The sequence below is a fragment of the Varroa jacobsoni genome, unplaced genomic scaffold, assembly GCF_002532875.2.
Source record: "Varroa jacobsoni isolate VJ856 unplaced genomic scaffold, vjacob_1.0 scaffold_1376, whole genome shotgun sequence".
Taxonomy (NCBI): domain Eukaryota; kingdom Metazoa; phylum Arthropoda; class Arachnida; order Mesostigmata; family Varroidae; genus Varroa; species Varroa jacobsoni.
Genome location: NW_019214278.1, coordinates 166253 through 190194, shown reverse-complemented (window position 1 = coordinate 190194; position 23942 = coordinate 166253). Strand labels below are relative to the sequence as shown.

Below are 23942 nucleotides of genomic sequence, written 5' to 3'. Positions count from 1 at the left end.
AGGGCATACATGTAGGGACTCGCGGTTGGAAACGGTAACTTTCGACTGCCTTCTTCCTATATAACGTTCTTCTGTCTCTGAACTCACTTGAGTAGACAGCTTGAGACTCTATCATAAATTCTTACCGTTGACCATAGCAATTGAAAAGGCAGATACATTTAGTAGAATTAGACTATATGTGTACTTGTATAAGCCGATGAAGATTTAAACTAGCTAAAGGTTTACGAATGAAGTGCTAGATAAGCGTTGTTAGTAATTTCCAATGTTTTGATGGTGCTTTCCACACAAACTGCAGATAATTTGTTAACTGTAAGAAAATTATGAATCTGCAACCGAATCTTCTTTTGTAATGTTTGTGACAGGCTTCACATTGTACCTTTGACGTGGACCTATTATGGGCGATGTAAAAAGCCATGCATCTTTATATGCGTTTTCGATCATCCGTACTGAACCTAACTTCAAAGGCTTTTGCATTTCAGAAAAATTTGTCTACAGCATTGTCTAATATTGGTCGCAATGACAACTAATAACATTTTATCAATAATCACACTATTGTATAAAAAATATGAGTAATAAAATTAAGTAAATATGATGAGATATTACAAAACAACAACAGACCTTTAAGCACGATGTAAACTAAGCTATACCACATACAACTCACAGGATTTCGCTGATAGCGGTGACTGTATAAGTAACAAGTAAGCACTTAACAACAACCACCGACAATTTGTTGACGCCTAGTAACATAGTCACCGAGTGCCTGAAAATGATGACCTATCATAACACAAATGATAACGTGTCTGTATAGATGTAAAAATATGGTTAGGTTTAGGAATCAATGACACTTAGATCAATTAGCGGGTTGGCGAAATGCTTGGACTCCCGTCCAGATTACATCATGTTTATCACCGAGAGGTCCCAAAGATAAAGCAGATCATTTCCAATTATTCCACCCCACGACGTATCTCTACCGTGTAATTGAACAACAAGGATGACGTTTTTGTAATGAAAGGAGTACTAAATCGGCTGCCCTGAACTAAGTAAGCCTTCTATGCAAGGTCGGGAACACACAGGTACCTAATCGCCTACATGATCGCACCCCTTGCACAGTACGAGATAGGTGAATTAATATTACCATAACAAAACGTTACTTCCACTAAAAATGTTTTTTTTTTTGTGATACAGAAAACGCAATTGGGTTGTCGTGTTTCTGGTGACCGAGCGAATTATTGAAACCGAATTGAAAGTTATTTAAAACTCTCATATGTAAAATTACGTATTCATGGACACGTCAGCATGCATAGTACGTATAGAAAACCTTTACAGATATGCCACAGCCTCTACATAGAACTGATCTTTAAAACGACCAGTTCAGATTCGGATTACATATGTGGAAAACATTCATCCATCAACAACTAGATAGAGCTGTCTTTACTTCTTTTCGTCCCATAGGCTACGTATCTCACATTCGACCTACTTAAGTTTACCTTAAGACGGGTGATCAGGCCGCTTTTAAAAACAACAACTAGCCGAAACAGCGTTATTCATTCTAAAAATATAATCCGATTTAACTAACTATATATAAGCATGTTTATATACACTTTAATATCATTAGGAAGAAAGAACGCTACCAATTGTGTTATGCGAAAGTAACTACGCCAACGTAAACGGGTGTCGTAGGCGTAAAGCTCATTTATTGCGCATTTACCTATACTCATCTTGGCTGTTACCGTCAACATTGATATTATAAAGCTTAGTAATGTAAAGTCCGCAGAACTCTGATTACTGAGTGGAAAGCGTTTTTTTTGGAGATAGGCTCAACCAAAGCCTGGCCTATTTGGTTCAGAGTGGAACACTGCTGTGGGTAAACGCATAGGTGGGGCTAGTAGCTAGATGTACGCAGCACATGGCTATAAGCCGCGTCATTTCTCCGTTGGCGAAAGGGGCCGTTTGCATTATTCTGCCTCCGGAGGAGACCGGGCAAGCCTTTTCAGGCTATACAAGATGATTTACTCCAAACATATGGGTGTAGAATAAATATGCATTGGCGCTCTCCATCCGCCGACTATCGCCACGTGATAATTAAAACAATTTAGAGAAGGGAAGAAAAGAAGACTGCAGCCTATGAGCTTCCCCTAGAACAGTTCGCAGCAGAAATAAAATACAAAGCGCGACACGAATGCTGGTGAAGTCAGGTAAATGCGTGTAGGTTCCTGTTTGAAGATATAAGCGAACGACGCATTGTGCAAGTGACATTTAGTACTCGTCTCCGTCATCCCCCTGATCGTTGGAATCCATGCCGACCTCTTCATAGTCCTTCTCTAAAGCGGCCATATCCTCGCGAGCCTCCGAGAACTCACCTTCCTCCATACCTTCGCCGACATACCTGTGTAAAGGCGAAATAGTTAGCACATACGAGCGCTGAGTATTCGAGCAGTTTGCGTATATACAGTACATATAAATAGATGGATTTATTGAGGCGATCATTATAAGAGGTATTGCATTGGATGAAAACTGCCGATGGCTACGCAGATTTTATACGCCGTACATCCGTAAGGGAAATTGTTTCGTGGTCACAGCTGCATGACCTGTATTACTCCAGTAAAGCTACATCGACCATTGATATTAGTTTTAGTGATTTAGCCTTGAGAATGGCTAATTAGCCAGGAGTTCTTAAAAGATTACCGTAAAAATCTCTAGAGGATGGGATTATAAATCTGCTTGCTGTTCCGATATATCTAGGAGCTCGAACTTCGGAAATGTCAACAGGGGGCGCACACAGCGGACTTACGGCGACGATGTTAATAAAGGGGGTTGTGTTATTAGAACATCATACGGACAAACTACTCAAGGAGTATTTCGTTGTAAAAAATGAACGTATGTGCTGACTGTTTGCTAAGTACGGTCGTCTGCAAACAATGCACTACATAGCCATACGTCACATACGCTCGAATTTCAAGCACACGCTTAGTCGTCCCCACGGTCAAATAAATCATTAGACGAATTCCTCTTTACAATACGTTCTTACTCAGACGAATCGAACATTGTCGAAGCTACCTTATTTATGTGTATATGTTTTTGGTGTCTGTGTTTTCCGACGTTAAAGTAGGCCGTAATAGCTTGACAGTGCTGCTATCTCGCAAGTTCTACGGCTACCTAAGCAGGGTTCAAAGATGGGATCCGGCGTGACGGCCGTTAATACCGCCACAGTCATGCAGCAATCTCTATAGGAACTTGCACTAACGCTATTCTACTAAAGTAGCTGAGATTGTGGGCTAAGTAACTGGCTACATTTGCACGAATCGAAGAAGGTATGAGAAAAGCAACGAAATGAGGATAATAAGTAACAGATCATTCATCAGGCGGAAATAGGCTTGGCTTTCCGGTGGCTTCACGTGATCAATTCAGTGTCAATAGAGTTATACTGTAAGAGGTGAACAAGGGATTTTTCTCACGGCGGCCAAACTTCTTCCATGTAGCTTGCTGGCCTTAGATGCCTCCTTTGTGGGCATAGTCACGTAGCCCGGCGATTTCCGCCTCCTGGACCGCTAGGAAAGCGGATAGACGTCTAAAAGGCCAGTGAAAGCCAGCTGGCAGATTGCCTGTACGATAAGTCCAGATGTATTGTATACACCTTGGTACTCAGACACGTCTTATTAGGTGCCATGTCTCTGTGTATAAGTGCGGATGTGTATCTATATAGACGTATTGTTTTTCGGAATAGAGCGAATCCAAGGACACGGCAAATATCTCTAAATAAAGCAAATAGGGAGAACATCGTTAAACCCTATTTGAATATTTTGATTATAATAAGGGTTATAAAAACGGAGGCATACCAGTGGACGAAGGCGCGCTTGGCGTACATTAAGTCGAACTTATGGTCGAGACGAGCCCAGGCCTCTGCAATCGCGGTGGTGTTGGAGAGCATACAAACTGCTCGAGGCACTTTGGCAAGGTCGCCACCAGGAACAACTGTTGGGGGTTGGTAATTAATGCCAACCTGATTTTGCAGAACACGAAAGAATATCAAATAAGGATAAGACAAAGCTCCTAACACCAAAAAGGCCATGTAATATTCGGCCAATGTATGAAAATTAGCCAATAAAGGTACTACTTGATTTTTTTTATATCTCCTAATTATCGATTCGCATACAGATATATAGTAATTATTATTTTTTGCATAAATAGAATATTAAGCGGATTAAGTTATTACCAATAACAACCTAACTATTAAGTTACCTAAGTTAATTATTGTTCGCCAACATTGCTATTCTATATCGTGTAGTAAGAGTAATTAGTAATAATTAATAAAATGGGTCCCGATAATAGCCATAGTTTATGAAAATCTTATACCGTATATTCTGAACGTAACGCATAATCGAGTGTCGTTATTTTAGTAATAAGTTTCGATGATTTTTTCATGCATTCACACAGATGTTGTGCATGGACGTATTTCAGTGACGTTTAAAAAACGTACCAGTAACGCCTATGCACCCCCTACCCACAACAGATGCATATATCTTACATGAATTACAGCGCTCTTCTAAAAAAAGATATTGAGATGTAATGACAATAAAAAAAAAATTTGGATGACTTAGAATCGGGACGTACCGTAAATTTAATACACCAATACGCTGCGTTATCACGAGTATTGGTGGAAACATATGGAATGGTTGAGTAAGTAGATTCTAAATACTCAACTACGCTCGCTTATATCTCGACTCAGTATCTTCGACATATGGTCATTTACCTACCTTAGATTCATTCGAACATCCCTGTAGGACGCAAGCATGACAAGGACAAACATGATTAACCAGGACACGAGCAAGTGCAGTAGTTACCGATTTTTATCGGGGGCTTGCTGCTAGCAAACAGACAGAAATATACTGTTTCTTCGACCGACTGTACGAGCTAGGGATCCTGTAGACAAAGTGCGGCAAGAGCCAACAACAAGCTCTTATATATACGAGGCTGTAGTCGTTTTAGTCGCGCCTAAAAGGGGCATAGACAAAATAATCCAGGAACTCTGCCCACGGATTATTATCCATCTCTGTGCGGAGCCCCGAGAACACAACATGTGGGCTGAACGAATCGATATGGAGGTAGCAACCCGGATAAAAACGGAAAAGCAAGGCAAGATGTTTCCTCGATCCGCTGGTGACCTCAAGGACGGTGCCAAAAAAGTCCTAGAAATATAAACTTAACAGGCATGCACGATAGCTATAGAGATATGTGCACGGCGCTTTTCTGTACGCGGATGAGGTGCTGCGGGCGCCTACGGCCAGCTGATAAAGACGATACTGTAAAACGGCAGGCCATGTATACCGTGGAGTCAGAGAAATTCTTGATTTTTGTGAGACAATTAAGCATGTAGCTTGATTGCGCAACGTGAGGTAGGTTTACACCTTGACGGTACGTTGGCTCACTTGGAAGACTTGTTGCTACATTAGTTCTACCAATGACAGGTAAGGGTGTTGAAAGGTCTGTTCTGTGTTAACAGCAGAGGAAATGAACGTAGAGAATAGCAGAAATAACATTGTTACATGTGTAACATGTTTGTTTCTCATCTTGATTTTCGAGGAATTTTTGAGGAATAAATTTCTTCAGTAAAACGTGACTGAATGGTAGTGCCATACTCTAACAATAATCAAACTCATCAAAAAGTTCTGCCTATAAATCGTGTCAAGAATTGTTGTCTACATCGTTTCTAATCACACGTAAATAGGTTTGTTGGTGAATAAACGGGGCATGGATGGGGTGATATTGTTACATACACAACAGGTCTGTTTCTCACCTTGAATCCTGTAGGGCACCAATCGACAAACTGGATGGTGCGCTTCGTCTTAATAGCAGCAATGGCAGCGTTCACATCCTTCGGCACAACGTCCCCGCGGTAGAGCATGCAGCAGGCCATATACTTGCCATGGCGTGGATCGCACTTCACCATCTGGTTAGCAGGCTCGAAGCAGGCGTTAGTGATCTCGGCAACCGTATGTTGCTCATGATGAGCCTTCTCTGACGACACCACCGGTGCGTAAGTCACTAGCGGGAAATGGATCCTATTGGCGAAGCAATCAAGTCATACCAAACAAAAGGTCAATGAAAAGCATCAAGGTCATCTCGCAAACCGGACACACCAAACAGATGCACATAGCGACGATAATTGTGTTGTCAAAAACTCGTCCTTAAGCGAGCGTTGTTTTATGTTTTAGAATTACATTATTAAACTAACTTCGATCGGTGATCTTCAGTCATTCCTCTAGTAACACTATGATCCCATCATAGTAGGACATAGTAGTAGTGCGGTTTCAGTAAAAAATTCTGTAGTCCCATTGATGCTGAAGGAACACCACTAAAGAAGTTCTGCAGAGGCCGAAACAAATGATAGTTTGATCATGCAAGATCCAGCAAATGCATGTCGATTTCTTATCCAAAGTCTCTGAATTTTTGGTGGCTAAATAAAGATGTGTGTCGTGGCATTATCACGCCGAAAGACACGGCCTCCCCTTTTCAATAATTTTGCTCGATTTTTTTCAGTGCTTTGTTGTAATCTTAGAACCTGGTAACTATTGGCCGTAGAAATCCGAGTTAATTTTTTCGCCGAAGGGCTGCAACTCATAACGAGCGGCGATTCCTTTCTAGTGCTACCATGCCCGTACTATCACCTTCTTTGGCCTCAATCTGTTGTCTGTGGTCTACTTTTCGTCATCAGGCATCGACCACTTTCAAAATCGCTCGACTTCGTCGTATCTCTGCAGTTTTTTTGTTAGACGGAATTACAATGCGAACTTTTTTCCAAGCAACTTAAAATTGTTTAAAGGTCGATGATGATTTACTTGGCGACACAATAGATCCACGTGCCGGTATTGCTCAGTTTCTGCAACGATTTTGTTAACTGCTTCCATAAATGGTACTAGGAGTATAAATCAAAGTTCCCAGAACAAAAGTGAAAGACTCATATTTAGCCCTCTTCTCCGATAACGCAACTCTAGCTCAAGCAATTGGCTTAGTTTGCAGAAGTCATTTAATAAATAAATAAAACATTTGATAAATACATAAGAATCTTGTAATATATGGAGGAATATTTTCCGTAAACTTAATCATCTCTAAACGGTTTCGTTTTAAATCTGAATAAAATATTTTCAAGCGATATTAATGCCAACCCGAAGCAACTCGTATTATCTAATACGAAACACTTAGTAGGCCATGACATATGTTGTCGAAAGAGTATGTAATGCTAGTTGGCCTGCAACGAGAGTACCTCTATATCTGTATGCGGCAATGTAATCCAAGTGTAAGCTTGTTAAGCTCAACGCAGCTGTTGTAAAATTCGAAGTATTAAATTTGGCATCATAGGTAACATGTGAGGTACAAGACACCGATTCGATTCATGGACATTGATGGTAAAGGTACAACTGCTTAGAAACAGAGAGCCCTCTAGTTAGACTTACGTAAACATACTGAGCCGTAGGTTGACGTCTTTTACTCAGTGTTATTCGATGGCCGGTGACATGGTCAGTTTGTAGGAAACAAACCTCTTGAACACAGTCGAAATGCGCTTGAATCTCTTCGGCAGAGGGAACGCGTCACTTGGGAGCGTATTCAGTTTACCACTTTGATAAACACATCGACTCGTTTAAGCCAGAGGGTATTATGAAAACCATAGGGAATTAAATCGGGGATATCAGGTGAAAGTTGGAGTAAAGGATACGTAGGGCATTCTCGGCGCAGACAGTGGTCACGAGTGAATTTACTGATCTGTAGGAGCAAGATTTTGTTTCTAGCATAATTTCTATCGACTCCAGTAGGACGGCGAGCTGGTGAGACCATGCACGAGTCGAGCGCTGCCTTTTTTATGATGTGTAGTCCTAAAAACCTATGCTTAAAAAATTTAGAAGAAGTCAGTTGTCATGAATGTCGATATAGGATATCTGTCGTCCAAACATTTGCCCGCGAGACAGACATATGTTCGAAGGGGAAACAGGTAGGCGTTAGTATTTGTCTGCTGTTCTTAAGTAATAAATGAAACGCTCTGCAAGCCGCTATAAATTGGAAAGGACTAAAGGCGGCTGGAGTAGCGGCAGTAAGTGGCGTAGTTGTCCACATAGAAGAAACAGGCTGAAAGTATCGTCCTACTTTTCTTAATTTAACAGTATTTCTACAGAAGGTTGGGTGATTTCGCCCTATATGTTTTCCGAAGGAATCATCACGTGTATTTTTGTTAGGGTTGTAGGCCTACCTCTAGTCTTTTGGTCTCTATGGACGCTTCCATCCGTACCATCGCTTTGCTCGTTGGCACATAATTCACGTACAGGTTCATCATTCCTTGATTGGTCCGGCTTACCTAACCAACACCTACGATTTAGCCCTCAGAATGCTGCACAATAAAAAGGGTCACCAAGAGACACCTCGTAATGGGTGAACCGAGCTGCCGTTTTTTGTCAGGCAATAGCTCTTGGAGATAAACAACGCAGATGGAAGAGAACCCACTTGCTGCTAAGGGTAAATATTTACTCCGTACATAGGAAATGGTGAAGCAAATGCCTAGCCAACACCAACCTTCATCAGGTCTTGAGTTGGCAAACCGTACGCCTACATTATAAGATTTAGCGGCCTATGACGAGCTAACTCGGCGGAGTTCCCTCCGCGTGACTGACCACATTAAGGCGAGTTAGCATTCGGGCAAACCCGCATATACAAGTATATGAAGTGGCTACCAATTCTTATGCCAAAAACTAGCGTCATACACACAAAAAGAACAACGACAGCACATGTGCCTTCCTTGATGATACTGCGTGAGTGCGATTCAACTAGCTCATTCAGCTTGTTATAAAGAAACACGGAATGGGTACGCATCGAGACTACCAGATATAATATGTACTGGCACAATAAAGACTTGAGAAACACAGATTTGATGGTTAAGGCAGATTCATGTAGATACTTGTTTCAGGTTCTTCATGCATTTGCATTTGTGGGGCAACAACAACAAGTGGGTATGTGGCCAACTGAAATCAGATAAACCAGTCGGACAGAAAATCGCCAATATTATCTAACTAAAAGCTACTATTTTAGCAGTTCTTTGCCAGTCCTCAGTCCGTAAAATAAATTTTTTTTTCTACGAGGAATATACTAATGAGTTGCTTAGAACTAAATGAAAGAAATTTCAACTAAGTTCATAATACCTCAGAAATAAACCTCAATTCTAAGTTGGATCTCCATCGCTCGTTAACGTTAATAGATCAATCTTTTTTTTAGTGACATGTTATAAGGGCTCCAAAAAAAAATACAATATAGTTGCGAATGCATTTTCATGCTGTAGTCACCGTCTATATACACGGAATACCTAACTACGCGTACCTGGGGTAGGGAACCAAGTTCGTTTGGAACTCTGTTAGATCAACGTTTAGAGCGCCGTCAAAGCGAAGTGAGGCCGTGATCGAAGAGACGATCTGAGAGATCAGACGGTTCAGGTTGGAGTAAGTTGGCCGTTCAATGTCGAGATTACGTCGACAGATATCGTAGATGGCCTCGTTATCCACCATAAAAGCGCAGTCCGAGTGCTCCAAAGTTGTGTGGGTAGTAAGAATTGAGTTGTATGGTTCCACGACAGCAGTTGCCACCTGCGAGGAAGGTCACCGGAATAAAAACAAATATGCTTCTTTTCAACGCATTTGTGGTCTAGAATAGATACGCGATACTCCGACAGCAGCAACTCTTACTTAGTTTTATATTAGCTAATAAAATAAATGCCGAAGTAACATGACGCGTACTCATGAACGCAAAAATCACCCTTGTGATATTACTTGTGTGAAAGGAAAAAGGCTATAAAGCGGATCGACGATATTAGACCTTGTCGTTCCCATTACAGGTGCACCTAATAAACGATGACCTTTAATCATAAACGTTCTTCAATTGATTAGTTCTAGAATCATTGGGTATTCCTGAGAACAGCATGGGTTCCATGGGCAGAGGTCAGCGCCCGTCAAAGTAGACGTACTCGACTCCATGCATACAGAATAACCAGTTTGACCGTGATTTCATCGCGGACAGCTCATGTGCTAGTCGTTCATCTAGGTATCTATAAAGCTCTTTTTGAACGCGACAGAAGATGGCGCACCCTACATATGTTACTTCTGTCTTGAAGGTTCGTTTAACAGATTCCGATTGTACTCTAAGTAATACTATTAAGAGTTGACGCACTACTAATGATATTGCCGGATTCCTGAGTGGAACCCAAAAACTCTTCCATAAATCATGGGATTCCTTTCAGCGGGAGCTAGAATGCCATCAAACCATAAAAAAACACCGCGAAACTTTTATATGGTGTGAGTTAAGTTCTACCTTCAAGAGGCAATCCAATGTTTTCAACCTTGCGAAATATATAAAACATTTCGTACCGAGAAGTTATCGAGGTGCCTACTGCGAACAAGCAAACCACACGTACGCGGAAGTGCGTTCAGCCCGATAGAAACCTCTAAATTGTTGTGAAATCCGTTTAGGTATTGCCTTTTCAAACAGGTCCAGCATTTTGTTTAACGATGGTTCGTGTCATATATGTTCAACGTTGTTGCCTATTCGTTCAGCGAAGTAAAGATTTGTTTTATTTCCCAGGTGTTTTTGCTAACTGAGAGCCTATCTAGGCCAAACGCGTCTACCAAGCAACTCAATACAGAAACCTGTATCGCAAGACTTCTTACACTACGAGAAATTTAAATGCCCCTTTGGCGCATTAAGAAACGTAGTGTTCGCCAATATATTCATAGACATTGAAAATATTCGGTAGCGTAGAAAATTAGACTAGGCGCCTCTACCACTTATAGTTTTCCATAATTATATAGTCAATAATTATGTTTAGCGTTATGTGGTATGAGCTTCAACGTTTATGTTCTTTTTGCTTATGGGCGCTTACAGAATTCAATGTATATTATCATCTGTGTACTTAATATGCACGCTAACGTATACAGCGAGCACTATCAGACATCTTAGCATCGTTTAGCAGGAAAAATCCAAAATGACTGAAGACCGTTCGCTGATAGAAACAATAGCAGTAGCACGCATAGACCATGTAATGGACACACCTGTGGCGCTGGGTAGATAGAGAACTCGAGCTTGGATTTCTTTCCGTAGTCTACCGAGAGGCGTTCCATGAGCAGAGATGTGAATCCGGATCCGGTTCCACCGCCAAACGAGTGGAATATGAGGAAACCTTGAAGACCAGTGCATTGGTCGGCCAGTTTGCGGATTCGATCGAGGACGAGGTCGACAATTTCCTTGCCAATCGTATAGTGGCCACGAGCATAGTTATTAGCGGCGTCTTCCTTGCCAGAGATCAGTTGCTCAGGGTGATATAATTGACGGTAATGACCAGTACGAACCTCATCTACAATTGAAGAAGCACGTATCGACGTATTAACAAAACGAAGAAAAAGCAACTGAAACTTCACAGGTTTGGTATAAGTACAACTGAAAATAGAACTTACATATGGACCATATTATGTAACGCAGCAGGAATTAGGATAGCAGTGAAACAATTACTATACAGCTGGTAACATATGAGGTGCTATAACAGTTACCGATGACTATTGCATATATAAGACGTTTTTAATGTTTTAGTGGAAATACCGCGTTAATGTTACTTGTGTTTGCGCTTAACAAGCCAACAAAGGCTTAGTAATAAGGCTTAACGGTACACTGAGCTAGGTTTTTAACACGGCTTACCTAGGATAAATACTGCATTTCGTTATATATATATATGAGACGTATAAATAAGGATACGGGTTATTGCCGCGTTTGGTTAAAAGCAAATAATTGCTTGGCCAGTAACAGAGGTGAACAGGTAATTGGTAAGGTATCACCAAACATACAACACAGCGCAATGATCATAATAAAATTACTACATCAAAGATTAAATGAAAACGTTTCCCCTCAAAGTAGTTGATGTTAACAGGTAGAAGAGAAATGAGGTAACAACCAGCGCCAACAAGGCTCCACTAATAGACTCATTACTAGACAACAAATTAGGTGTATAGGCCTTACAAATGTTTCCGTTTGCTTAACAGGTATGTTCCGATTTTTTATATGGATATTAGTAAGGTAGCACATTATTCTAATAAATTCTCTAATAAATGTATCAATTAATCAAGAACATGTTCAGTGATGAGTAACTAGTTAAATTAGGTATAGCTAAATAAAAAAACACTGTTCGGTAGTGTCGCTCTCTAGGGTTATTCCAGTAATAATTCAGACGTACGAGAGCGTTGCGCTCTGAATACGCCAGAGCAATACATACGATTTTGAACATGTTTATAGAATCGTTCGTATCTCACCTTCGACACGTACTCTTATCTTTATTTTCGAATCATTTTATCATTCATAAACAGACGCGCCTGTACATTCATATGTGAAAAAGGAACGCGTACTAATTTCTATATATACATCCGTCTACTGACCCACTTCATCAGGTAGCATGCTCACTGAATCCTATTGTGATCCAACTTAACGCCCCTTCATGTGTCTGAGCACAGATTGGTAGCGTTTCAGAGAAGACAAAAGGAAAAATTATTGCTGGTTTGGGAATCAAATTTTAGCAGTAGAAAGTAAACATGCCGTGACACTCCAATACATGACTATCTACGTGTACAGGAGCACATATAAGAATTTTTATATATATATATATATAGGGTGGTGAGTTCGATTTGGAAAAATTCTGGTGGGCCTCTTGTCTTTGATCCGTAAATCTTGCCATCAGGCGAAAGCCATTTTTTTTTTTTTTAGAACAAAATAACAAATTGCTCCTGGGCGAATAACAGCATTCGTTTCCGGAATTCGAGCGAAGATAAGATAGCGTCTAATACTTCCGGCTAGGTCGAACTATTACTAAAATTAGAGACTTTCTTGTCCGAAATTGCTAGTTTTCATGCGGCCTATATATCCCGGCCTAATATAAATGCGGCCTAAATATCCCGAGATGATTTTTATGAGGTTAACCTAACCCGATAGAGCCTAAATTTGAAGTACTTGAACATTTATGAAAATTGCTGAAAAAAACATTCTTGGCACACTTAGGTTTATTATATCGAAACTAACGATCGTTTCAGACAGAGGAATATCAATTATCAATTGGGTTGCTAGAAATCTAATGCTAGCTGCTTAGTCTTGTTGAGGCACGTTTTGGACTTATGACCCACTCTTTTTCCCACCCAAAGTTTCTGCCTGTAGTGTATTTGAATGACACCTTTGCAAGTTTATATCTCCTAGTATTGCTTCACCTACAGTAAATATTAGAAAGGTATTTCTGGATGATACGAATAATATTTTCCCAATCAAAACTATAATGGTGGTAAATGGTGGCGAAACTTTTATGACCGGGATCGATATTAGGCATTCTATTACATTCAAACAATCGGCCTATTACGCCAGGTGAATCAGCCTGAAAGACATACAAACAAAATTATTGTCAAATTCAGTCTTAGAAACAACTCATAAGTAAACATCTGCATTTAGATGCTCCGCGCTGCACTCCTATATATATATATATATATATAAATTGGAAAAATGTCGACGCTTCACGTACGCCTGATAGAAAAGCGGTCTATGCGTCTTAACTTAACTGCGAGCTGTTGGAACAGAAAGCCTGGCATGACACGCTTCATTGGGAAGAGGAGAGGCATCTGCCTTTAACTCTTGTTAACGTTGAGGAAAATTTCACGACGATTGTAAACGATATCCTTCTCTGATTGTGTCGGCAGCATTTAACTCCGCTGGTTAACTAACTACAAAAATCCCCTACACAGGTGCGTATAGAAAAAAAAAAGGCTTGCAAAGGGTCCTCACTGTGAATCCAATATATATATGTTTTGAGCTATGGGTCTTGCGGCCACTGTCAACAAAAGTGCGCTGCCAAGGGACGGGCCCCCATTCGAAAGGCTACCAGCATATCGACATATAGAAACATAAAATCAGTAATAGTCGTATATGATTACATATGTTCTAGCAGAGGCAATTCAGCCTAGTGAAACTAAATTATTACGACACTGATATTCCAAAAGGAAAATCATCGTTGCACAAGCTTACCATTTTATGCAGAAAATTTACCTATAGAGAAACAAATTAGAGCTGACAGCCCACGTAAACTTATTATAGTAATGACGCCATCCTCGCCATGTATCCTAAGAACGTGGAGTCGTCAACACGTACACATGTTTGCAAGTCAAGAGCTTGACGGAAATTATCCTCATAGCTGATATTATGTATAGTACAAGCTAAAAATATAATTTAAGGTACATTCTAGCAAAACGCATTAGTAGGCACGTTACAACAGAGAGCGATAGAAATTTTAGATATAAATATGGCGAGCAAGAATTGGAAAAAAATTTCATCTTTAAACAATAAATAATAGAACAAACGTAAGATATCAGATACAATAGTGTAATAGCATAGTGCGAGACGCAAACTCAAATGCAGCTCATGGGGATAACCTAGAGAAGTACGAAAGCGAAAACGGTTAAGCCTACCGACTACGGTCGGCTCGAGATCGACAAAGACAGCCCGTGGCACGTGATGACCAGCGCCAGTCTCCGAAAAGAAGGTCGAAAATGAGTCATCTACACCTCCAGACACCTGGAAAATGACAGTGGACGCATAGCTGTGGTCAATGCCCATACATATTCTTTACTTAAGACTCCTGTACGTATTTAGGTCTAGGTATAACCCAGCAGCGAATCAATTGTTGCGGAAACGAAGAATAGAATTAGATGTAAAAGAGTCATTCGGTCACAACTCGTTAGCGAATTTGCTAGTAAATTAAATAATAAGCAATCTCATTTTTGCTTTCCCGACATAACTTCCCTCAACACATACTTTTTCCGAGGGCATCTGCCCATCGGCTTGGATACCATGTTCGAGACAATAGAGCTCCCAGCAGGCGTTTCCAATTTGTACGCCAGCCTGACCAATGTGGACTGATATACACTCGCGCTGAAAAAGAACGAAAACAAAACATAGAGTCACTGCATGCAAGTATAGTAGCTACGACCTAAAAGACAAAAGCCTTGTGAAAAGCTTGCTTTCATACTAATCAGCACTCAGGTACGATCAGTCAGCCAGAATAGTATTAAATTGACGTTCCAAGAGAAGATGCTGACGTACCGACCATTCAGAACTCGACCAGTCTGAACGTTCGGATTAGCATATACATTGCATACATGCAGAAAGAATATCTAAAGGGCTTTGATTTGGCCTATTAATCGATATTGATTTCTCTTGGACCTAGACCTTTCAGTTTACTTATACAAAGGCTCAATTTTGCCCCTCCTATTATATTCAGAACGCCTTAATTACCTAGGGTAGAAGTAGTTTGAACCTAATTATTTTTTGGCTATGCGCGAATTCATACTTGGCCTACCAAACTGGTTGGCGATAAGCCATTAACGTAATGCAGTCAATAAATATTCACTACACCGAATACCTGTTTATTTAATTTACTCATTTATTTAATATCTATTTCACTTCATGAAAATAACGGTACAAACTGAAATAACGATTGGAAAGTTCATCGTCGAAGGAACAAACACGGGTTATCAAACAAATATTATCTGTGGCTCCTATTTTTCGGACATACTTTTGCTTTTCAGAAATCTGTTTATCATAGGCAGTGTACTCGTTTGGCTAAAAATGGCTACATTTTTGCAAACACCCCTGACCACCGACCGGTACGAGCCTTTAGCGACGCGTCGGGCCTATTGATTCGTCCACAGAGGACAATACGTGATCGACAACATACGGTTCGCGGGCTTCGGGTGCTGTCACTACCGAATTCGTTTCGCTGAGAAAAATCCAGCCCTAAAGTGTGACGTATACGATCACGTTCTGTCGCGTTTTTCATACAGTTTTCCCGCTGACGACTAATACCGTAACAGATTTCGCAGCACGATATCAATACATACATGTATGTACATGTATAATAGAAGCGCGTATTCCGTCAAAACAGTTCTGGCCTTCGCGGCATTTTATCTTGCTAATGCATATAAACAAACACTATATTCGCTGGTGAAATCATTGAAAAGACCTCATCATTCATCTTCACGTAAAAATTCACACCGAATAATTTTCACGTCACTGTTACAAAGATTTCTATATTTAATCACTATTGGCTCATTGACAGACAGACAGACAGACTATTGCGCACAGGATATATTCTGGTTTAGAAAGCAATCTTCTTATAGCAGTGCCGCTGTTAGTCTTGTAGCTGATGCAACGAGGTCATGCCTCGAGCGCTTGCTGTTCATTATTCTTTGTGTTTCACGTAATACCTCGTATTCTATGCTATGTCATTCATCATAGTACTTACGGGAGTTGGCGAGTAAAAACTTCTGTCACGTCCAGGTGCTGAATGTTATCGAAATAACACTCGTTTCAACACATACATGACTGTGCATAGGATCGCAGTTGCTGAAGTACCCGGTTGAGTTCGTCGACAAGCGATAATAGGCCATCTACTTGGAGTCTAAGCCGACCTTCAGGCTCGTTCAAACGATTGCTCCCAATCGCTTGTAAACCGTCAACATATATACACATGTATATATATATATATTCAATGTAGAACAGTGACGTCAACAATACGTTACCCTAAAAGTCTATTGCTGGCGCCATCTGCCTATTTCCTTTTTACTTCCACAACGTGACACTATTGAAGACCCCATTCGACTTCATAACGCGGGTTCGACTCGTCTCACCAGGGCGACACATAGTCCCTAAAACAAAAACTATGACGTGATCAACGGAAAGTGGTCGCTTGTAAGTATGCTGGATACAGACCTCTTAGACGTGAGATGTTCCATTCAGTGGTGCGAAATTCAATGAAGCCTGTGTGGTAATCATGCTAGCCAAGTCTATCGTTCCAACCGGATCTAGGGACGCTATGAATGCGCAAAGCTCCGTTTCTAAGGGTCTTGTCGAACCTCTTAAACAGTATGACCGTAATAAACGTCATCGACCCCAGAAATTCGTAGAAGCTCTATACACTTCGATGGCTCTGCGTTAAGACGATCACTAGAAAGACCTAACTTCATGAAGATATCACGAATAACCGTATCGTAATAGATGTGTGGTTGTCGTCGTAAACTGGACCAGGACAATACTGCCAAAATTGAATGATATGGTCATGCAGGCTTTTTTTTCTCAAATGTAACGATGGAGAGAAAGAATCCCATATCATTCTCTCCTCTTCTCGAAAAGCACTGCAATATTTATGTGGTTTAGGACAACATCGAGTGAGCTAATTGAGTTCTGCTTATAGCGTAAGTTTCGTCGTATATATTACTACGCGCTTTTGTACTGCTTATCTGAACATCATTGAGACTAGAGGTTATATGTTTCGTTAGCTTCATAACTATGCTCTGGATATTCTTTCCATTACCAAAAAAATGCCTAAGGTTAGGCTCTATTTTTAGAGCAAAAGCGAGGGACAGGCTCTTTAAGTAAGATGTGCGAAAAAACCCTCAGAGGTCTCACTTCTGAAAAATGTTTTTATTTCACATTTCGGTCGATGTTTTTTGTCTTTTCCCATTGTTGTTGCGCGAAGCACGCACGCGATATGTTAATGTCATATCGAAAACCGCTCGTATGTGCATTTATTACCTAAACCTATACCTTAATATTATCGATCAACTTCTGCTCGCTGTGATCGACTTCAAACCTAAGTTGTACTCTGCTTTCTTTTATACGTAGTGTGCCACGAAGAAGATAATTGTATAACATTATGTTTAGGGATAGTTTAATTACTGTGCCAGTACACGGGATGTTCGACTATCATACAGATACACGTACAACGGTGACTATGCTAGAGTGTGCCGCGTTCGAGTTCGGTTATGAAGGCATTTATGGGGTGCCCTGTGATTAGTTATGGTGCGTACGCGTGTGCACGCTAAGGGACCGCAAGCCAGAAGTGTCCTCCCGATTTTTCACGCTTCCGAGAAAAAGAAAAGAGCTTTACATTGTAAACCCGTTAGTCCGCCTGCCCTATTGGCCTAAAGACGCTGTCAGGACAGGCAGCAGATCTACCTTCGTTCATGTGCTGTCGGTCTGCTGATCATCGCAAAGTTTCTTCACATGAAAGCCCAATTGTATCTACAGCTATATATATATATATATATATATATAGATATATAGCGTCGGCAGGCTTCTTTGCTGTATAAAATATTTCCCCATGATCGAGATATTCGACCAGAGTGTCACAAAACGTTTGTGAGTTTTATTATTGGTGATCATGCCACGCGATGGACAAAAGCTCGATAAAAATATATGGATGACTTGGAGCACCTATTGACGCTTACGGGTCAGAGTATAGTTCATATGTTGTAAGGTAAGCGGACATTTTCATCACATCACCTCTACGAGAACAACCGAAAGCAGTTGAATAATAATTATTTTATTATTATGGTCATATATATAATATCTATCTGTTCGATAGTAGCTATGGTAGAACTAACTATGTCGCCAGCTTATTGCATATGGTATAAGATAGAAACGACCCATTTTGGATCAAGCGTGTTATATATTACGGCTAGTCCTGTACCACAGCCGACCATCTGCTTGCCCCTTGAAAGCAATAAAATTTTTCGCATTATTCGCATGATCATAGTAAAACAGTTAGATGTATAAATATTTATAGTGGTGGTGTTGTTGAGCCTATATTTATAGGTGGCCTTACGAATGCTATCGTTCGGCGTCAGATTCCAGCAAGAGTAATTTAAGCTGGCGAGCGTTGCGTAAGCGGCAATCGTCTGCCATCCCCGCCGGCCTATCTAATGGCTGACTCAGTAGCAGGGTGACTGGTGCGAGCATTATAAAAACATGTATAACGATAGGCAGACAAACAATTAGGCAGATGAGAGATGGCTATATTAGTTGTACATGCCGGCCACGCGTGGCCTAATAACCTTGAATAATGGTGACCTTATACGAACATTAATGATTACACTCTTTCATCCTATATGCATCGAGAAGCGAGCAAATCGTGCATCTTCCTACCATTATTTGTTACGAATATAGCAGAGAGTGACACCGCGCGAAAGTAAATTAGGAATGAATCTACCTTCAATTATGTATACCTGAATTCATTTACAAGGACGTAAACTTTTCACCATCAAAACGACCGCGGCATAAATTGCACAATGTCTATCGCCTTAAATATCAAGAATCAGATCAATGTGTGTCTATCAATTTACTACAGCTTTAATTCAGTACATTTCATTCTATATATTTGTGCAGCATGGCTGATTCATTGCTCGGATGGCCGTCCAAAGCTCGACGGACGACGAATAATGAAGGTGGCCTAAAACTGGTCCGTTTTAGTTATGTCCATATTTAACACTTTTGCCTAGTAAAAACGAGGCTAATAACCTCAACGAAGCTGATCCACCAAACGGTTTCTACATTACATCGATTACCATTGAAATTATACAAGAATCATGTGTAAATTATGTAGAAAAGCTAATATTTCGACCGCTTAGACCTAGTCGTGCATTTTTACCCTCTATCACGGGTGAGCAATGGTTATAGATAGAGTTGAATTTTATTTATGGTACCAAGAACTACGTTTGAGAATTATATTGAGCTGTACAGGCATTTCTGATGCAATTTGTTATATTGATGGTTCAGTTGGGCAGGATTTCGTTGACCCAGTTTATTTCGATCAGCGGCAAAACAAAGGCTAGCAAACAATGCATATTGCATACATAGACGTATCTACGGTAAGACGCAGTCGTGTTACTCTATGTAAACGTTGAAACTGTTCACGGCTGACTCTGAGCAAGAGCTATCGGCGTATAACATCCGCAGTGGCTGCAAGGTCATCTATGATTTCGCAGCCATTACAAATATGAAACGAAGGCGGTATGCACGTCAAATATTGCCACCGGACCGAGTTGGGACTTCAAATAAAAGCAGAGGAGGCCATATAGTGTGCGCCGTATTTGGAGCACCACGGTCAACGTACAGAGGTAAACGGACGACGACTAAAAAATAAACCAGCCAACTTTGCCGTCGTTCGAGTAACAGCAGCGGCGACCGCAATATCAGCGTCGAGTCACCACGAAAGTTTAGCAGACGACTGAATCGAGCAGTCAAACCCACGCATTAAAATAGCCGTCGCGAGTGTTTGAGCTACTAAACCATTAGCACAACCCACAGGTAGTGCCGATAAGACGATGACGTCTTCTAAAACGTCGTGGTAAAAACGCAGTGCTTTATCAAGTCGAATTTACGTAGGCAATCCAGCAAATTACTCGTTCTACGGAAGTTCATGTGCCGGCAGCTCCTATAGCTGCTATAGTATCTATGGGGTAGTTTCGGCGTGTCGTCAATTACGTACGACGTTTTTATCATAGCGTTTGATTAGTGTTAGCGTGTGGCAGCTCCGTCCAACGGAACTGAGCAAACGATAACCGAGTTGCACTACTTATTTATGTGGGAGTACGGAAACGCCAAACCCATTCCTCTAACAACAAGTTTTAACTTAATTCTTGCCGTGATGCGTACAAAGGTTTCAGCCGTAGATGCGAAAAACAGAAACGGCCCACACTGTGTCGAGAGAACCTATTAGTAGGGTGTCTATATTTAAAAATTTTAGTTTTATCAAGAAAAAAAAAAGTTTTTCTATGGTATTTTCTTGTTTGTGGCAAACGGGTTGAAAATCGGTCCGGTTCGTGCTGTCTGCAAAGGAACGATACCATCCCTTATTTCTACTTACATTTTCAATGGTCATTTGTTATACATTGCAGCTGTACACAGTTAATAATATAATACACGGTTTCTTTTCTCTTCGGGACCAATTCAAAAACATAATAACACCAAAAACTTATAGCTTGTTTTGCTATGCATGTTTAGTTGACCCTTTATAATAATCGTTAACGATATTTGTAACAAACACTGCGTTGTCGTGCGATGTATCTTCCTACGTAGTCATTCACGCATTAGATGAAGCGTTTACGTCACGGCAAATTACCAAAAGTACCAGACACGAACAGCTCATTCGGCGAAACGAATTAAGTTCGTATATATATATATATATATATATATATATATATATATAGAGAGAGAGAGAGAGAGAGAGAGAGAGAGATGCCTAATTTGGACGGATGTGACCAGTATAGCAAATTCCCACATGTTGTTTTACAAGGTTTACCTGGAAGCCTAATTCCTGTGTTCATGTATGGGCTACACAAGGGCCCAGATCACGATAGGTGCATGTATCACAACATCTGGTATCCACATAACTTGGAACAAATATATAGCGGATATTAATAGATGAATATAGGAAGCCTTAGGCTTGTCACGCACAGCGCAGCATTTATTTTCAAAACAGCCAAATTAATAGCAAAAAAAAACAAGGCTGGGATATGTCCTTCTGTACGAGTCAGAGGTTTACACGCTAGCCATTATATTCACCATGATTTTTACATTAAAATTAACGTTTTCTATCAGCCACAAAAAGGTACTCAGCTCTAATCCAAATGCAATTTAGAGTACGTTCATAGGTTTTCGATTTGACAACAAATGTTGATTATCAGATAATAAAATATTGCACCCCAGAAATGGGTTTGTTTTTTAAGTACTCACCAATTTTCGCTTCCAACTAATTGAAATATATTAGATATTAGCCGTGATATCTGCACGCTAAAAAATTAACATCTGAGTATATATTTAAGTTTAGCACGAGATCTACACTGTCATCGAACTCAAGACGCTTAGATTTTCCCATTGCTCAAAACTTACACAATAACGAAATGTTCACAATATACACTTACCATTGTTGTTGATTGGATTCCAAAGTTCCGCTAAGTTTTTCACCAAAAAATATTGAGTCGGTAGATATGTAGCTATTTCTCTATATGTATATATATATATATATGATAATCCGTCCGTCGGTCTCCGTAGGGCTTCTAGGCACCCTGGATACACAGTAAAGCTACGCTTACAGACGCGATCGCTTTTATCCGCGCAGCAACGGCTACGGCGAAAACCGAAGAGAGTTCGCGATGGCACTAGATAAGGATTACCAAAGCTCCCTTACCCGCAGCCATGGCTACGCCAACGGCGGACCGCACTCTCTGGTACTGACGCCACACGTACGGATCAGATCACGGAAGAAGGACCTGTGTAACGCACAAGCGTACAAAGTATACGAACTATATGCCAACTGGATCTGAACCAGCTCCGGGACTCGTAGCTGAAAGCATGGCAAGCCAAGGTGCCGCGAAGGCAATTACGAACTTCAGGTTTGCAAACGTCTATATTGCGCCATGTAAAACGTCGTAGGAGCGCACAATTGGGCGCATTTAGGGCTATACTCTTATATCAAAATGAAAACATTTAGCTGGTCAAGTCAGCTACAATTATCGCAGTTAAAACAATATGCTTCAGGTAACAATTAGGAGAAGTCATCACAGTATATTCACTTAATGAGCGTTACTAGCACAAAACTATAAAACAATTGTAGTAGTCGTAATAATAATATAATAGATCACTTTAAAGGTCCATTAAAAATGTTCTGATCGAGCGCCATTGTCTCGTGTTTCGCAACGCATTGAAGAAACAATTCATTAATTGTACAGTTGTTAAACGCTCTATTACAGCGAAGTTAAAACTTGGCAACTTTTCACATGTTGTTTATTTATAAACGGTACCTGATTCCACAACTTAACAAGCACGTTTGTAAGACAACGAGACGGATCCAGAGCTTCCTAAGTGGAGACCCTCTGACCGAGTGACGATTCATAAAGCGGTCACTTCATGACAGTTACCTCTGCATAGCAGTTCTTCCATGGATGAACTGAAGCTGTCCATGCTTACAAAACATCCAGTCCTAAAGTTACAAGGAGACAAAGCCAAATTTTTGCTACAAATTTGCCCTTCATACGACTAGGGCATTTCGAATAGTCGAATCTTCTTCAATACGCTAGCCCTTCACACAAGTGACTCTTGTAAATTACCATAAGAATGTAAAATAACACTGTCGGCCATCTTTGCTCAACGGCAGTAGTATATAAAGCAGACAGCGTCGCATATATAATTTTAGTAAAAATTGGATTTAGATTATAGTTCTTTGTTATATTTTCCATTGAATACAGACAGTGACATATTCATAGGCTATTTATCATACTATACATATATATATTGTTATACCGTAATTCAATCTGGTTATGTGTGTTGAAACGAGGCCCTGTGTAACTATTCCGCCAGGTGATTGGCCATCTGATGTACTGCTGGTGCGGTTCGGCATGCTAAACTCGAAATGTTTATTTAAAGTCTACCGAAAACCAGTCTCGCCTACATCGACAGGTGAGTATTGAACATGGAACCATCTGCGTATGCATAGCTATTATTTATATTTCTTTTTAGACACAGCGACTGCAGATCGGATCTAAACTTTAAATGGTGGTTATTTATATAATTTATTAGCAACGTTTGCTTTGCACTGTCATGTAGCTACTTGTTGGTCATTACTAGCTGATGTATTTAGGTCTAGGATATCTTGAAGACTAGTTTATCTAGCCAGCTGTCATCTTCCTGACCCTACTCTAAGTTAGCATGTACTGCTTGGTATCGCCTGAACGCTGGGGAGGGGCCCTTCATCCGAGTGCCTTCACTGTACCTTGTATCCGTACGCTGGGGCCGTTGCTGTCTGGGGCTTATATAACGTAAACATAGTGATGATTAGCAAGATTTACTTTGTTTAATTGGATAAGAAAACACAGATTTCATCTCTAAAATACCGTTGATATAGGTAGCAGATTAACTTGGATTCGTTCCAAGCAGCGTCTCGATTTATTCAGGTGACCCATTGTCATCAACAGTTATATCTATATATTTAACTAACAAGTATATTGCATAGTTCTGAAACTGCTTTATATCTAGTTGGTCTTATTTGTCAAAAGCCAGAC

At 40.4% G+C, this 23942-nt stretch overlaps 1 protein-coding gene across 2 annotated transcripts; it reads right to left on the bottom strand.

The window, feature by feature from the left end:
* Nucleotides 1-1634: 1634 nt before the first annotated feature.
* On the bottom strand, nucleotides 1635-21979 carry LOC111269303 (tubulin alpha-1C chain). 2 transcript variants are annotated; one of them, XM_022848772.2, is made up of 8 exons: nucleotides 21807-21975; nucleotides 14860-14976; nucleotides 14514-14619; nucleotides 11079-11380; nucleotides 9358-9620; nucleotides 5795-6059; nucleotides 3837-4000; nucleotides 1635-2386 (listed from the first exon to the last, which is right to left on the bottom strand). In XM_022848772.2, the coding sequence occupies exons 1-8, from the start codon at nucleotides 21807-21809 to the stop codon at nucleotides 2257-2259; spliced, it is 1350 nt and encodes a 449-aa protein (XP_022704507.1). In that variant the 5' UTR covers nucleotides 21810-21975; the 3' UTR covers nucleotides 1635-2256. The 2 variants fall into 2 exon arrangements, with proteins under 2 accessions (XP_022704507.1, XP_022704508.1); XM_022848773.2 differs by lacking the exon at nucleotides 3837-4000 and having other exon boundaries at nucleotides 21807-21979.
* Between the last annotated feature and the right edge of the window lie 1963 nt (nucleotides 21980-23942).

Bases quoted from the DNA above. Each gene is read 5' to 3' on its own strand.
- LOC111269303 (XM_022848772.2), bottom strand. The intron at 9,621-11,078 runs GTGTGTCCATTA...CCTTCCTCGCAG, and splicing joins CTATCTACCCAGCGCCACAG to GTGGCAACTGCTGTCGTGGA. The intron at 4,001-5,794 runs GTGAGAAACAGA...CTGCAAAATCAG, and splicing joins GGTGCCCTACAGGATTCAAG to GTTGGCATTAATTACCAACC.